Source organism: Camelus bactrianus, chromosome 4, assembly GCF_048773025.1.
Source record: "Camelus bactrianus isolate YW-2024 breed Bactrian camel chromosome 4, ASM4877302v1, whole genome shotgun sequence".
Taxonomy (NCBI): domain Eukaryota; kingdom Metazoa; phylum Chordata; class Mammalia; order Artiodactyla; family Camelidae; genus Camelus; species Camelus bactrianus.
The window spans coordinates 47,338,294-47,354,797 of NC_133542.1; the positions used below are offsets into that span (position 1 = coordinate 47,338,294).

General features: G+C 41.0%; 1 protein-coding gene across 3 annotated transcripts; it reads left to right on the top strand.

Annotated features, from left to right (window-relative positions):
- The first annotated feature begins 3,781 nt into the window (after positions 1–3,781).
- TRMT10B (tRNA methyltransferase 10B) lies at positions 3,782–15,553 on the top strand. Of its 3 annotated transcripts, none has more exons than XM_010952897.3 (9): positions 3,782–3,914; positions 7,284–7,486; positions 7,939–8,047; positions 8,576–8,700; positions 10,332–10,484; positions 11,594–11,672; positions 12,327–12,394; positions 14,510–14,633; positions 15,193–15,553. In XM_010952897.3, the coding sequence occupies exons 2-9, from the start codon at positions 7,295–7,297 to the stop codon at positions 15,297–15,299; spliced, it is 957 nt and encodes a 318-aa protein (XP_010951199.1). In that variant the 5' UTR covers positions 3,782–3,914; positions 7,284–7,294; the 3' UTR covers positions 15,300–15,553. The 3 variants fall into 3 exon arrangements, with proteins under 3 accessions (XP_010951199.1, XP_010951201.1, XP_074217958.1); XM_074361857.1 differs by having other exon boundaries at positions 3,868–3,914; positions 7,289–7,486; XM_010952899.3 differs by lacking the exons at positions 14,510–14,633; positions 15,193–15,553 and adding an exon at positions 12,681–14,503.
- Positions 15,554–16,504: the final 951 nt, after the last annotated feature.

The following is a 16,504-nucleotide window of genomic DNA, read 5'->3' on the forward strand; positions in this document are numbered from 1 at the left end:
TTCGGGTCAAAAGCATTCACTCGTATTTGTTCAATAAACATTCACTGGATATCTACTCTGGGCCAGGCCCTGTGCTAGGAGTTTATTCATAAAGATGAGTAAGACAAGTCCCTGCGCCCAGTCAGGATGTTCACAACCCCTGTGGGTGGGTACAGATATGCAGATTGCCATCAGTAATGTGTGTACCCTAGGAGGAGCATACCCTGAGGGCGTGGAAGCAAGAGGAAGTCACAAACTGTCCCAAAAAAGCAGGGATGAGGGGATAAGGTGAGGTCACTGAAAAACAGTCTTGACTTCTCATATCACACTGATTTGAAAATAAACTTCGAAAACAGGAGTAAGTACATGTGATATTTGATAGATTCTACCCTTCACAAGTTTTGGTTTGCAGCGCCTGCACCTGGATGCCTGGTATTCTTGGCGACCTCGCTGAGACAAGCATAGGTTGCCACTAGGTGGCAGTAAGCTCCTTTTAGTTGCATGTCTTGCTCCCCTGCCCCTAGGTGTGCTCTGTGCTTTCTCTGACATGGACTGCACTTCCTGAATCCTGCACCTTCTATCCGTTTTACCTATCTAAAAAGGCAAACACTGAAGCCCTGGACTAGATTTGCCTTTTTAAGAATAATATTAGAGCAAAAGAAATATATTCAGTACCTTTCTTACTAATCCCACTTGAGCCAGTTAATCCCCATTGATCTTGGTGGGACCTTGGACAAGCTACTTAACCTCTTAGGACTTAGGTCTTCTCTTCTGAATATTCAGGTTACTAATAGTGCCTGCTTTGTAGGGTAGAAATCTAGTAAATACTCAATAAAAGTTAAGTTATAATCCTCAAACTTTATGGACACCTCTCCTAGTCTGAAACCCTTCCTTGCATTTTGTTTTCAGACTCCAGGAAGACTGATTTCAAGATACCCTTGGGATGCCTTTTCCCCCTGGCTTCTCTGTCCAGGCCAAGGGTGGCTTAGACACTCATTTTGGGCTATTAGAGTTCATGCAAGGGGTCCCTCTCTCCCTCTGGGGCTCCTGATCAGTTGTGGGCTTAGTTCTTCGTTTGCAGTTCATCTCCTCCAAGACCCCCTAATTCCTCTCCTTCACTTAGCAAAAGTAGGAGCCGACGGGGAGGGTGTTAAGCCACATACCCAAGTTCTTGCTGATCAGAAGGAAAGCAATACTTGGAGAAGAGAAGAGAACATTCCCACCCCCTGTTACCAGTTACTTGTGCCAGGAAGGGATTTATTTTCTTAGAGGCTTGTTTCTTTTCACAGAATATTTTGAATAAAATTGAAATAAGGTTCTTGAAAACAGATTTGAAGTGATTTCATGGCAATGAAAAATAGGAACAATAAGACACTGAAATAATAAAAATCATAGGATGTTACACAGGACTTGAATACTTTTACAAGTAGAAAGCTATGAAGAGCTACATAACTTACGTATGTGAACACAATCTGTGTGGTCACCAGGTTAGGGAAGGAGCTCAGGACTTCAACACAATCAAGGCTTGAATCCTGGCAGTGTTGTTATAGGCACATCTCTGGACCTCAAATGATGAAAGGAAATAACACTAGTCTCATTTAGAGGGCCTACAGTGTGCCAGATGCCTTATTTAGATACCTTGAATACATTTTCTTATCAACGCAATAACCCCCCAGCTAGAGACTGTTATAAAATATACATTCAGCATTATTGTGAGACATGAATACTCATGGAAGTTCTGAGAAACCCCTCATGGCTTTTTAAGAAGCTAAAGTACAGAGGGTTTGCCATGTTTGGCACTTTCTCTGAGATACACAGCCCCCCCCTATGAGACAGGCAGGATGAGACTGCCTACTCCCCAAGAATCAACTGTTTAATGGCTGAGAAGCTACTGGATATGTATGTACACTCCTTCCTTTCCCACCCATTATCACATTGGTGGATTCATTTCTTTAAACAAACATTCATTTTACACCCATGCCAGAGCACCTGAGGTAGGATTATGGATATAATTAATTGGGTGAGAATCTTGTCTTCAAGGGCTCCTGATACAAGAGATAAGATAACAGAGATGGAGAAAGACAATATAAAGCATGGTATGCTCATGGCCACCAAAGAGAACAGATAAGGTGCTGTGAGAGCTCAAAAAGAAGTAATTTGGGGGTGTTGGGCAGGGGGGAAGAGTGATCAGGGAAGGCAGGAAGGTAGGAGATAGCATTAATTAGAACTAGTATGTCAAGAAGTATTTATTGAGTAGCTACTGGGTGTCAGGCCAGGCTTTGGTAGATGGGAAGGTAAGTTTCTCAAAAAAGGAGAAAAATCACATGTTTGCTTATTCTTTGACAAATATTTACTGTGCAGTGGCACTGGGAATACAATCATCAATGTAATAGATATAGTCTCCCTCTAGGAACTTATAATTGGTAGGAAAGACACACACATAAAAAGATTACTGATGGGTGAAGGTGAAATAAAGAAAATGAACAGTGTCAGGATAGGACTGGGATGAGCCAATCTTCCCTAAGGTAGTCAGTAAAATCTGCTCTGAAGAGGGAAGGTTTAAGCTGAAGCCTACAGGGTAAGAAGAAGACAGCCCAGGGTAAAAATGAGAGGAGAGGGAACAGTATCTGCAAAGGCTTTTGGTGTGTTTAAAGCATTTCAAGAAGACGGATGTGACTGGAATACAGCAAGCTGGAAGAAGAGTGATAGATGAGGTCGGAGGGGTAGCCAGGAACCACCCATGCAAGGCCTTGGGAAGGTTAGATTTTACATCCAAGTGCAATGGGAAGCCACTGAGAGGTTGGAGTAATAGAGACATAACCATCTGGTAAATGGATGGGGTCTGGCAAAGGGTGGGCAGTGAAACCAGCTGAGTGGCCTTTTCTGTGGGGAAGTGGTCATGAGCTCATTCAAAGGAGAAGTGACAGAGAGGGAGGAGAGGTATTCGGTACAGCTGAGTGCGAGGTGCAGGGACTGGTTAGGTGTGGTGGGAGTCACTGAAGACCATCTGAGCCACTTTGCAAGTCCTATTGAGTGGGAAGCTGAGGCTAGCTTCTGAGCCTTCTGGGGAGGAAAGCATGTTTAGTTTTAGTATTTTACAAGCTGCTCCAGTAGCAGGTAAAGGATGGATTAAGCGTGGACTGGGGACGAGGTGGGAGGTGCTGGAGAAGCTGTGGAAATTAAAGTCTCCGGGGGAAAATTGTGAGGCCAAAGACGGATCCAACAAGGCTGTGGTTTCTGATGCAGGAGGTATTTCAGGCTCATTACTGGTAGGTCTGCAGGAATAAAAGGGAAAGTGGCCGATAGTGGTTTTGGTTTTTTTTTTTAATCAGGCCAAGGCTTGGGCAAGTCTCTTCAGCTCCCTGAGACTCAGTTTCCCCGTGGATATGTGAGGCGAGATGGAGGAGGGAGAGTGGCCAGACTCTAGACTCACTCGTGACCTGTCCAAGCCGGGATATCTGTTATGATCCTTGACGGCCAGGTAGTGGTAAGGGGTGCTGTGTCAGCTTGTGGGCTCTGCTGGTTGTGGGGAAGCCCAGAGGAGTGCAAAGCCCCCGGGATGAGAGAGGAGGGGCGGTTTGAGTCCAGTTTCAGCCCAGTTTCGCTGTCTCTAGCCATTGACAGCCATCAAGACGCCTGGTCACCTGCAGCAGCCCTCTGCGGTGGCCAAGCGGCTGAGACTGTATGCCCAGCTAACATGTGAGGAAACGGAGGCTCAGCTAGGCGCGCCAACCTTCCAGCGGGACACGGCTCCTTGGTATCACGGAGGAGCGTGGGAGCCGAAGCCGAAGCCTCGCCTTGACGGTGCACACAGACGGGCCAGGCGGAAAACGGCAACTCCCAGAATGCCTTTCTGAGAAGGGCAGGAACCGGAAGTGAGGTCGGAGGCGGGGCCTGTCGGACGCTGCCGCCGCTGCGTGAGGGGAAGTTTTCAGGTACGCCGGGGCTTGTTGCCGAGGTGGGGAGGGACTGGGGGAGTACCGCTGGGACTACCGCCTCGTTCACGGGCGGGACAGACACCTGGGAAGCAGACGCCTGCCCAGCAGTCGTATGGGCTCGTGTGCCCCACCTTCTTAGTACTGTTGCTTCCCCTCGCACTCACAGCCTGTGGGCCAGACGGCGGGTACTCGCGGGGAACTCTCGAGCCAGGGGTCGGGGGTTCTAGTGCTGAAGGTCCCAGAGGAGTGGAGCCAGCTTGTGGCTAAAACTTCGAATGAGGGGATGCGAGAAGCGTGCAAACAGTTTGGTTCATCACTTAGCTTAGAAAAATTCTGAGGAGGGTGGGTGGAGGAGGCTTTATTAATTCAGCAAGTCTTTATTGAGCGTGTGTTATGTACCAAGCCCATTCCTAGACATAGAGGATATAGTGAACAAAGCAATCAGAACACTTGCTTACATTACAGGAATGGGAAAGTTCAGACAAAAAAATGAGTAAAACGTGTGCCATGTTGGATAGTGAAAATCTGAATGACGTGATGAAGGTAGTCATAATTATCTGGGGGAGGAGGTTGGCGGTAAAGAGAACAGCAAATGCAAAAGTCCTAAGGTGGGCATATCCTTGGTATGTTAAGAACAAAAAAACAAAAAACAAAAAAACCCAGCAACAGCAAGCAGACCAGACAGTATAGAGAACGATGGATAATCAGTATAGGCCACTGTAAGTGTTGAGACAAGGATCAATAAACAATCTATGACAGAAATAGAAGGGGGTTTTATCTGAGCCAAACAGAGAATTATAGCCTGGGAGACATAGATTCAAGAAGCACTTGAATTCCACTGGACTGCAGAATAGGGGAGGCTTATAAAGGCAAAAACTGCAAGGTTATAGTTAGTTACATGAGTTATTTATCAAGAATTATAATTAGAGCTGGCAAGAAGTAAGGGTGCTTGTTAAACAAGGATTGGTTGGCGTCTGAAATGGCTGCATAGTTACATAGGGAGGCCTTGGGACTGAAATGTTGCAGCTGGCAGGTGTTCTGAATATGGCTGATGGTGTCCTTGGGTCTGGTACAGCTCAGAGAGAGTTGAGGTTCTCAGTGGTGCAGAGACATTTTTGAGACCAGATGTTCAGTGGCTGCCCAACTCCATTTTTGTATGCCTGAACATTAAATACTCCATTATAATTTCAATTTGTCATCAACTTAAGCAGATATCTCACAGAGATATATTATGAATTACCTGTAAGTTGCATAAAAAAACTGAATATCATTAATAATCAAAGAAATTCAAATTAAAACCCAATGAGGTTCCACTACACAAAAATGGCTAAGATTAAGAACCCTGACAACAGCAAATGTTGGGGATGATACAGAGCATCTAGAGCTCTTAAACACTGCTGACAGCAGTGTAAAATGGTGCAGTTACTCTGGGAAGCTGATGGTGGTTTCTTATGAGTTAAATAGCATCCGTCTTATGACCCAACAATTCTACTGTTAGTACTTGGCAAATAGATATTAAAGCATATGTCCACGAAAACACTTGTATGAGAATTTCACTTCTTGGCAGCTTTATTCCTAATAGCCCCAAACTGGAAAAATTTCAAATGTCTGTCAACAGAGGAATTTAAAAAATTGTGGTATATTCAGGCATGAAATACTGCTCAGCAATAAAAAAGAACGAATGACTGGTACATGAAGCAATATGTATGAATCTCAAAAACATGTGGGGCAAAATGTCACTTTCAAAGAGTACACACTGAATCCATTTAAATAACATTTTGTAAAGCACAACTAATCTATGGTTATAGAAAAAGAACACATTTCTTTTGGAAGGCAGTGGGAATGGGATGGAGATTGACTTGGAGAGTGCAGAAGAAAGGGAACTTTCTGGAGTGATGGAAATGTTCTGTATCTTGATAGAGGTGTGGGTAACACTGTGTGCTTGTGAGAAACTCATTGAGCTGATATATTCCTACCCTTGACCTGCCACACACACACACACAAACTCACTGAGCTATACCTTTAAAATCTTGGCATTTTCTTTGTGTAAATTATATCTCAAAAGAACTTAATTAACAGAAATAATTAAAGTCAAAGTAATTAACAGAAGAATTCAAAATAAGAGGGTTACCTTAACTGATCTGAATTTTATTGTTTCATAGGGAAAGTTGATGAATCAAGAAGTAATAGTGTAGGGGAGGGTATAGCTCATGTGGTAGAGTGTTTGCTTAACATGCACGGGGTCCTGGGTTCAATCCCCAGTACCTCCTCCAAATATAAATGAATGAATAAGCCTAGTTACCTCCCCCCTCCCAAAATAAATTGAAATTAAGAAGTAATGGTGTAAGCATATGATTTCAGGTTAAGAAGTTAATTACCAGAACTGAAAATACCTGGTTAATAAGGGTTGCCCCTCTAGAGGTGAAAGGGAGGGAGGATCATTACTTTTCATTATAAATAGGTCTTTTTACCACATGCAAGGATCATATTACATAGATTTACTTTCTCAAAGATGTACTTCTCCTAAGATGTTGGTAGCACATTGGACTCAGAGGAGCAGCCGTGAGCAATGGTAATACCATTCTCTGTGACACTTAACTGTAGACTAGAGCACTTCTTACTCATATCTCCCTCAGAGATTTTGAACACCACTTTGAAATTATGACATTTGTCAAGTGTGCTGTAACAGTGGTTCTTCATATTCTTCTACCTCAGCACTTCTGATGAATATTAAACGTTTTCACTGTGACTATGGCTTTCTGCTTCAGTGCTATTTAACTGAGTTAGGGGAGGGAATAGGTAGTTTGGAAAAATGAATTCTGATATATCATTAGCAACTTAGAGTTCTTGGTTGGTTTGGGGCCACTCTTTACCATAATTTTTGGCTAGCTCTAACCCTCCCAGGATGTTTCTAGTATAGGACTTTGCATAGAGTAGATGCTTAGTAAATATTTGCTAAAGGAATGATTTTGAAAATAAACGGAAGCATAATGAGATAGGTGGATTTTGCCGTCTCTATCTCACTCTCAAGTCATACATGCATTTCACAGAACACAGTAAGTGAGCTTATCTGTGTCACTGGAGCAATGAAGAATCACTGATTGCTTGGAGGTGTCAGGAGTTGTGCTTGTATTCTAAGAAGTGGAGTCGGCTTCCTTACTAATGAAATGTTTCTGTGTTGACTCATTTCTCTGGAAGATACACATGCTTATCCATTCAGTAAGTCTATGTTAGTATTTTACACACTTCTACTTCTTCAGTAACACAATAACACTATTTTGTCATTTGGATATAGGGAAATGCCCCTGCAAGTGAAATAATGTAACATCTCACATAATTGTGACTTTTCCTAATCTGGTTGAAAAGGGCAGAGGACTATGTACATGGACTGGAAATTGGAACGGAGTGCTCAGAAAACAGAGTCACATGTGCTGCAGGAGCAAGAAGTCACCCTAGAGGGCACAGGCGAAGATGGTATCTCTGAAAGCTTCCAGCTTCTACAGATTGATGTGGAATGTGAGCATCAGGACGGGGAGACCCTGCCCACAGGCAATGCAGTGTGGTGCTCGGTGAGTGTAGTGAGTTGTCTGGTCATGGGCTTTCAGATGATGGAATGTCCCAGAGACCCCTCTTCTAAGGACAGATACTGGTGACAAAAAGACTGGGAATGAGTTTGGTGTATTCCAAGGGATGAATTTCCTGTTAACTGGTTTGAGGTTTCATTTCCATTTGAGTCAAAAAAAAAAGTAAATGAAGTTCGAGAGGAATCAGAAGGGTCAGGAAATCTCAACTCTGTCCCTAGTAAATTTACCATGACCATGGACATGTCACATTTGTTTTCTGGGGTACTGCTTTCTCTAAACACAATCTAGTCCATTTTTGTTTTAAAGGTTAGTCTCCCTTTTCTCTCCTAACTTTATGTTTAAATTTAAAAAATAATTAAGTAACTATTTCTAATATTCATTTTCCTTTTTGGTGCTTATGAAGTTCTCAAACAATTTTGTTTTCTGGATAACATAAGAAAAATGTCCAAAGAAAACAGAGACGCTGGGAAAAGACAGTTGCAGCAAAGAAGAGTAAAAGAAAACAAGAAAAAGAAAGAAGAAAAGCTAATCGTGTAGGAAATTCAGGTAACAGTAAATCAGATGGCTGGTGTAATTATAGTTATTTCTTAGCAAACTGGTATCTGCATGTTCCTAGGAGAATAGGAATATAGTTCTTAAGTAAAAACAAACATCTGGGAAGTAGGACCTATTGTCCTATTTTATTGGGAATCAAAATGTCAAAGCAAATTTAAGACTACCTTTCATGCTAGGTTCAGTGCTAAGAATTTTACATGGATTACTGTAAGGGGTTGGTACTTGTAATATCCCCATTTTGTAGGTGAAGAGATTGAGGCTCAAAGAAATTGAATAACATTCCCAAGGTCATATAGGTAGTAAATGAACAAATTGAACTCTGATTTAGTCCCAGCAGTGCGCTTCAGAGCCCACACTTAACCATTCTGCTATACCTAGACTGCATAATGAATGAACGCCTGGCATGAGCTTCAAGTTTCTCTTCATATGCAAAAAGTTCTCACCTGGCTGGGGAGATTTGTTTCTTACTGAATATTATTCTGTTTTCCCGCTTATTCCTTTCTGATATTTCTACTCTAGGCATCTGCCCCCAGCACAGCAAACGTTTTCTGAAATCCTTAACCAAGGAAAGACTTTTGGAAGCCAAACACTCGGGACCAAGACTCTGTATCGATTTGAGTATGACCAATCACATGTCTAAGAAGGTAGAACATCCATTAAATTCTGAGTTCCTGCTCACATGAGGGAGTTCCAGGGGGAGCAGCTTCACATAGAATATGACCTGCTCCAGCTTCTGTGATTCTCCTGTAAACCAGCAAATATATTTAGTTTTCTACACGTGGCTAGTAAGTTCTGAGATGACTGTTAGAAGGAATCATGATGAGAATAGACGTACATCCTCTGGTTTAGTTTAAAATTTTTTACCTTATCTTCTGTTTTGAGCCCAATACCTTTCTTTGCCTCTGTGTTCATGGTGTCCCCAGTCTAGATGGAGCCTTTTGGATTTAATTCTCCAGAGATGAAATCTTTGGCCTTCTGCTGGTGAAAGGAATATTTGCCTGGTTGCGTACTGAGGGGAGATTACCTGGTGGGAGGTCTTTCTGCAAAGAATGTGTTTTAAAAGGCCTCCCACTGACCCTATTAGTGAAGGAGGGATTTTTCACCCTAGATATGGCGATAACTGAACACACAGCACTCAACCCTGGGCAGTTAAGACTGATAGCAGTTTATTAGTCACATGTACTCAGCCGAGGGGAGGATGACACTGCATGCTATGCAGGGCTACATGGGGCTACAGTCGGGAACAGAATGAACAAGGAGGGGCTGTGGGGAGCAGACTTTGTAATAACAACAAGGTGGGGTGCTTCCTAATTCCTGCAAGAGACATGATTAGTTTTTTGGAATACTTCTGTGGACTGGCAGGGAATTGAAACCTACTATTTAGGGATAAGCAGGAACGCTTTATCAAAGGAATCTCTTTGATTAAAAGGATTGTTTAGCTAGTGGACCTTATCTGTGGGAGCAGAATTGAGAGGGGAACTTGCAGTTAGGCCATTCAAGGCCTTCCTGGTTTTCACCAGATATCAAGGCAGCACACAGTATTGGTCCCTGATGTTAAGCCTTACACCACAAAACAAACCTTTATGTTCCAACATCCCTGTTGTATGTGCTAGTGTTTGTATTTTTTTTTTCAGAGAAATTAGGAAAACTGAAGACCTAGAGTTCTTACATGGAACCTACTATAGCCCTTTGAAAAGATGAACCAAGAATTTTCTATTCTTTGTATTGCGATGTCAGATTCAAACAAACCCAAAGCTTTTTTTTTTTTTTTTCCTGTACTGAACCAAATCAGGGCAGATTGTGAAACTATCTTTCTATAAGGATGATGTCTCTGAATTAGGATGGAAAGTTAAAACTTCCAAGCCTATGACATCTGGAGTTAGGGAAAAGTGCCAAGTTTAACTGGTGGAGTATAAAAATGTCTGTACAGTAATCTAACCTCTTTTTAATAGTAAACATCACATGGTAAGATTTTAGAATGAAAGCTAAAAGAAAAATTATAGCAGATCCAGAGGAAGGAAGAGGTCTCAATTTTTCCATTAACTTGCTAATTCTGGGTTAGTGTCATTACCTTAACTTTCATCTATAAGGTATGATGCCATGGGGTGTAACATACACACATACATGCATGTACTCCTGGAGTAAAAGGGGCCATTCTAGTTCATGAGATTTCCCAGAGTAGTATTCAGTGAACTTCCTGAGTAACCATTTGTTGATAATGCATCCAGAAAGAGTGGGCCTGTTTCCACCCTAAGTTGTCCTTACTTCTTTGAAGGAATTAAGTAGACTAGCTGGACAGATCGGAAGGTTGTATGGTTCAAATAAAAAAGCTGACAGGCCATTTTGGATCTGCCTCACTGGATTCACCACAGACAGTCCCCTGTATGAAGAATGTTTGAGGATGAATGATGGATTTTCTAGTTATCTGGTAAGCCTCATTTTATATATTTGAATTGCCATCTAAAAAGTAGGTTGGGGTGGGTAATAGGTTTTTTTTTTTTAACTTTTTCATATTTTGATGTAAAAAAGATATATTTATATATAAATTATATGTTTTCACTATTACAGTCTTAAAGAATTTATAACCTCTAATCAGTTCTTATATTTTCTAATTTTCATCCTTCCACTGCACTGGCAAACTAACATTACCGGCAACTAGGACTGTATTTTGTATCCAGTGTATTGTATGCTAGACTGTGTGCTCTAGCAGTGTTCTAGGGAAATGGTATGACTCCTTTCTTGTTTTTAGTAGCGCAGAGTTAGGCAACATGAGTTTTGAGGGGAAGAGAGAATTCCTATGGGAGTAATACAGATTTAAGATGAGTTTTAGGGAGTACTAAGTTACTTTCAGTACTTTCCCTAGGATCTCTTAAATGTAGTGATTGATATACAGGCAAGAATCCAGATCATTGTCTAAGAAATGCCACTGAAAATACCTTTGTGTGTTTGCATTATGTAGCTGACACGGAGTGTGGAAAAGCGCCCTGTGTAGTGCCACACAGTTAGTCATGTTTGCTGTTACCTGAACAATCCCTCTTGTAATGCAGCCATTTCTAGCTTTACTGTTCTGTACACATTTTATGATTCCTATATGTGAGCCAAACAGACCCACTCTCAGGGCCACGTAGTCCCGTCCCCTTGTCTTCATGCTTTTCTTAGGTGATTCCCTCCACTTTGAATACTTCTTTTTGTATGTGTCTATCTCGCCTCTTTTCAGAAACCAAATCCCAGCATTCCCTTCACTAGAAGGTTGTCCCTGCTGTTGTCATTCCCTCTCCGTGGTCGTGGGGCATGATCCCTGTACATCTGTTAGGGCCTCATATCACTTTCTGTCTCATTTTGTCAGGCTGAATGTCTGTACCTTTCTGCTTCTCGTCCCCAACTCAGCACTTTCTGAGAACAGGTTGTCTGACATACTTCCCCTTGATGCACCTGGAGCCATGCCTGATAGAAGCTAGGTGCCCCGTAACTGGTTGCTGTAGTGTGGGCTATGTCTTAACCTAGTTCATGCTACGTTGGATTATTTACATTTTTTAGCTAGACATAACAGAAGAAGACTGCTTTAGCTTATTTCCTCTGGAAACCCTTGTGTACCTGACTCCAGACTCAGAACATGGTATGTACTTTACTGCATGCATTCATGTAGAACATTGCTTCTAGCCCTTTATTTCATTATTCCCAGTATCAGAATTTGTTAAAGCCACCCAAGGTGTATCCAAGAAAAAAAAGGAATGGGCATTAATTGCACACCTCTTATGGACAGAGACCTCACTGGATACTTAGTATTTGTCCTACTGTGTGCACACAGCTGCACAGATTTAGAGTCTCCCATCTTCAGAAGGACCTTATGAGGTACTTGGTAAACCTTCTCGGTTTCCCTAGTCATCTCTCCACATTGACCCTTTTTGGATCAGTGTTAGATATATATATATTTTTTTCCCCAGAAAATCATCTGTTTCACATAGTTTTCAATTTTGTTGTATTAAGTTGATCTCAGTATGCTCTTCTAGTTATTTTACATTCCTCTCAGATTTTGTCTCCTTTCTGAATTCTAATGATGATTTGAATCTGCTACCTATTTTTCATGACAAGATATGCTAAAGGTTATCTATTTAATTGGTCTTTTCAGAGAGTTAGCAAGTCTACTATTTTTTTGTTTTCTATGTCATTAAATTTCTACTTCTATCATTAATAATTCTTTCTTTTTATATTCTTTGGATTTAGAAATGATAAAACAGATTGATCTCAATGGCTTTCATTTTTTCATTAGCTCTTGAAGATGTTGATCTAAACAAAGTTTACATCCTTGGTGGACTTGTGGATGAGAGTGTTCAGAAGGTAAGTGCACATTTTAGGTCCAACAACTACATTTTGAAAAGTGGTGCTTACTTTTAGAGGCACCTGCCCTGTCATAATCTTACCCAAAAGGCCTAAAAACTAGGAGGGAATAGGAAGAAGGAACCTTTTCTGCCTAGGTTGGCCCTCCCACAGGCGGAGTTCCCTCTCTCCTCAGCAGTGTCAGCAACCCTGACCTGATGGAATCCAGTCAGGAGCTGGAATGGGGAGTATTTGGTAATTATATAAACAGCCATTATTGATTTCCTTTTTTCTCTATTCTCTTCAGGTCTGCAGGAATAACTCTGATTTTGACCAAGGGAGCTTTGACTCAACATTCTTACCAGCTATTTGTTCTTTGTGAAAGAGTAGCTTGTTCCTTCTTAGGTCATCTTCCCTGTTAACAGACGTCTTACCCCATAATCTCAGCCTCAATAGGACTGTCCAGATTTCTTTTGTTGAATTGGAATTTTATTGGAAAAATTGGCATTTTGAAATAGGTTTCTATTATATAAATATTAGTTGAGATAACCTTGTTTATATTTACTAAATAACATTGTATAGACAATTATATATATATGTGTGTGTGTGTATATATATATGTATATATACACACACATATAGTTAAAATGTATAAAAAGGAGTACAGTGAAAAGTAAGTCTCCCTCATCCTTGTCTCCTAGTGTCTGCTGCCTATGGCAACCATGATTTTCTTATGTATCCTTCTTGATATATTCTGTGATCACACAGTATATGTTTATGGGTATATTTTATATATTTTTTTTCATGTATGTGAGTATATCTTTTTCATATATATATATATATGAGATATATACACATATTGAATACAGGTGATACTTAACTGAATTGCATTTATTCTAAAAAAGTCAGTGTTCCATGACTCCATAGTGATAAACTAAAACATTAGCAGGGGGGTGCATGGGGAGCTCTAAAGAATGTCAGCTAATAAATAAGAAATGCATGATAGAATTTTAAAATCTTCATTTTGTCACTCCCAGGGTAATAACTGACTCAGGGAACTGAATGAAAGATTGTGAGGGAACTGACTATTCATGTGGTCCTAAAGTACCACCCCACAGATTACAAAGGCAAAAATGTACCATTACAATGAAATGATCTGGAGGTCAGCATTTTGACAAATGATCAAACTTAGAATCACCAGTGTGCCTCCCAATGTGATGGACTCTCACCTGTGAAGTATTCTTGCTAGAAAATGTTTAAACTGAATTTAATCATAAACAGATCCGTATGGGACATTCTGCAAGACAACTGGGCCAGACTTTGAAAAAAGTCAATGTAATGAAAACGGAAATAGTCACAGGGACTATTTTAGATTAAAAGAGATTAATAAGACGTAAGAGCCAAATGCCGTCTCCCACAGCACAGTGACATCCTTTTTTTTGAAGCAGGTAGTTGACCTTCCCAGAGCTTCTTACGAGGTAGTGAACATAATTTAAACATCAGTCCATGACTCAGGGTTATCTTTAAAGGAACGTTAGTTACTGTACTCTGACACTACATGGCCTCAGATTGTTGGACTTCTTGAGTTCTGTCTCCTTTTTGTGGTTTTCAGAGCCTTTCCCTTCCTTTGAGCTGTATGCTCTCATACATTAATGCTGTCTTATTGCTGGTGGTGTATCTGACTCGAATCCTGTCTCCCTTATTTCTAATTTGCTGCTACCAGTTCAATGTGACTGAAAACTCCAGAATTGGGTCTTACTGAGTTAGGGCCAGGAGTATTCTCCACTGATTGATTAGACTTGGATTTTTGGATGCAGACTGTGGCTGCAGATATGCTTCTTTTTACTTATTTCCTTCTTGATTGTTAAGTAGTAGTGAGTGAAAGCTAGTGGATAGATGAGTGAGGTGTTGCTGCACAAGCCATTTCTTACTTGCCACAAGTAAATACTCTTCATTATCTATAGTTTCTTCCACTCTACCATAGGCTACTTAATTTTAATATACTTATCATTTAATTATGATTACAGATGGAAATTGAGGCAGTAAATGAGGATTCTCACAATTTACTCTGCATATTACAATGAGAATATCTTCATGTATTATTTTATAAGAATAATATGTAACTGTGATTTACAGAAGGTGACATTTCAAAAGGCCCAAGAACATTCAGTCAAGACCGCCCGCTTGCCAATCCAGGAATACATGGTCAGACGCCAGAATGAGAAAAACTATCATTCAGAGATCTTGGCCATCAATCAAGGTACTCCTCACACGGCCCACACTTAATATGTGTTAGTTCTGGTGCTGCTGCTTTGCATAGTGTTTAAAAGGCTCTTGAAGCAGTCTCCCATGTGACTGATGTGCTTGGACTTTATTGTATGCATGTATTCTGGCCTCTCAAGCACTTTTCATTTTCTTCCTCTCAGGCATTTTTCATTTTCTTCCTGGTTCACAATTACGTTAAAGATAATTGAAATTGTTCCCTTGTCCTAACTGCCATGCCTTCAACCCATCACTGGCTTTGTCCTTCGGGATTCAGTTTCCAGGCATCTTGGCTGCTCCCTTCCCCATCCCAGGCCACATCAGGGCCCCTCTGTTGTGTTCCCATTGTACTGTGTTCCTTTCGGTTGCAGCACTGTTCATTCACAAGCCTGTATCTCTCAGTGTAAACTGAGGTCCTTTGTAGGCAAGCAGGGATCTAGTAACTTGTGTGGTACAGAGTAAATCTGTTGAATGAAATATTCCAGAACACCTTTTTCCTCATTTGCTAGTTCTTTTTCTTCTTTATGGTAACTCTGTTTTGTTTACCTTTCTAACAGCATTTGATATCCTATCCACCTACTTTGATACTCAAAACTGGCCTGAAGCATTGAAGAAAGGAGTTTCTTCCAGAAAAGGCTATGTTCTTCAGAACTCAGTGGAATGATGGACAGCCTAAGGTTGCAGCTGCAGGAGGCGAAGTTGTTGCAGGTGCCTTGACCAAAGAGCAGAGCAGAGGATGTTGGCGGCATTCACTTGCCTTTACTTGACATCTGGACTCTTCACTAGGATAGGAGTTACTAACAGGGACCAACCACATTTTGTGCTCTTTTGTATCTCCCATAGTGCCTGGCTCACAGGAAGTGCCCAGATATATGCTAAGTAAAAAGTTTACATAACAATGAATTAGCCCTAAAACTACATGGCTTTGGATGTGTTAATTCATGTTTTGTACACTTACTTATGAAGATGATAGAGATAGCTTAAATACTCAGTTATTGTTATATCAAGAGTTTAATTTTCACTACACCAGCATCATAAAGTTGACTTTCTCCAGCCACTTCGATCATGCTGATTTTCCCCTACTCAGTAGTAAGCTGTATGTATGCTTTGCAGGATCAGCCTGTCCTAACTTAGCCCTACTTTAAGCCCCAGCAGCACTTTGTTCCCATCTGTGACTCCTACTCTGTCTCCCCTGTTCTGAATATGGGCATGGTGGGCTTCTCTCTTCCTAGCTGGAGCCTCCTAATAATTTGTGGGAGTATCTCTATATCCTTCTGAGCCTTGTGCAAACTAGAGTCTTCATATATACTTGCAATTAACAGATCAAACTGAAAAGCAGAAACACAGTATTAAGCCTAACTTGAAAATATCCAGAAAATACATTGCATCTGACATGAGCATGTTATAACCTAAAACCTCAGTGACCCTTTTGTCATGTCCTAGTCAGGTGGAGTTGCTTCAGTTACTCTGGCCAGTTTGGGTTAGTAAACTTGATAACTAAGCTGCTAGCAAATTCAGAAAATGTGTTCTATATCTCAAAAGAACCAAAAGATTACTTCTGTGTTCTGTCCCCTCTCCTTCACAATTTAATCCCTCAAGAGCTATGATTGCTTGATAAGTTATGTGTGTCTTTTTACTACTTAAAAATGACCCAGTCTTCAGGAAACATCTTTAGGAATACAAAATGCTCCTTGGTCTTTAACAACATATTGAATGATTTCTATAATCTGTCATCCCAAAGGGCCTCCTATGGATAGGCTTCAGGGGTCTGTAGCTCTTTCTTACATTCTCAGGGAGGTCTCTGACCCCAGAACCACTGACGTGGATCATTATCAGCCAGGGTCCATTTTCACCTTTAAACACTTTGCT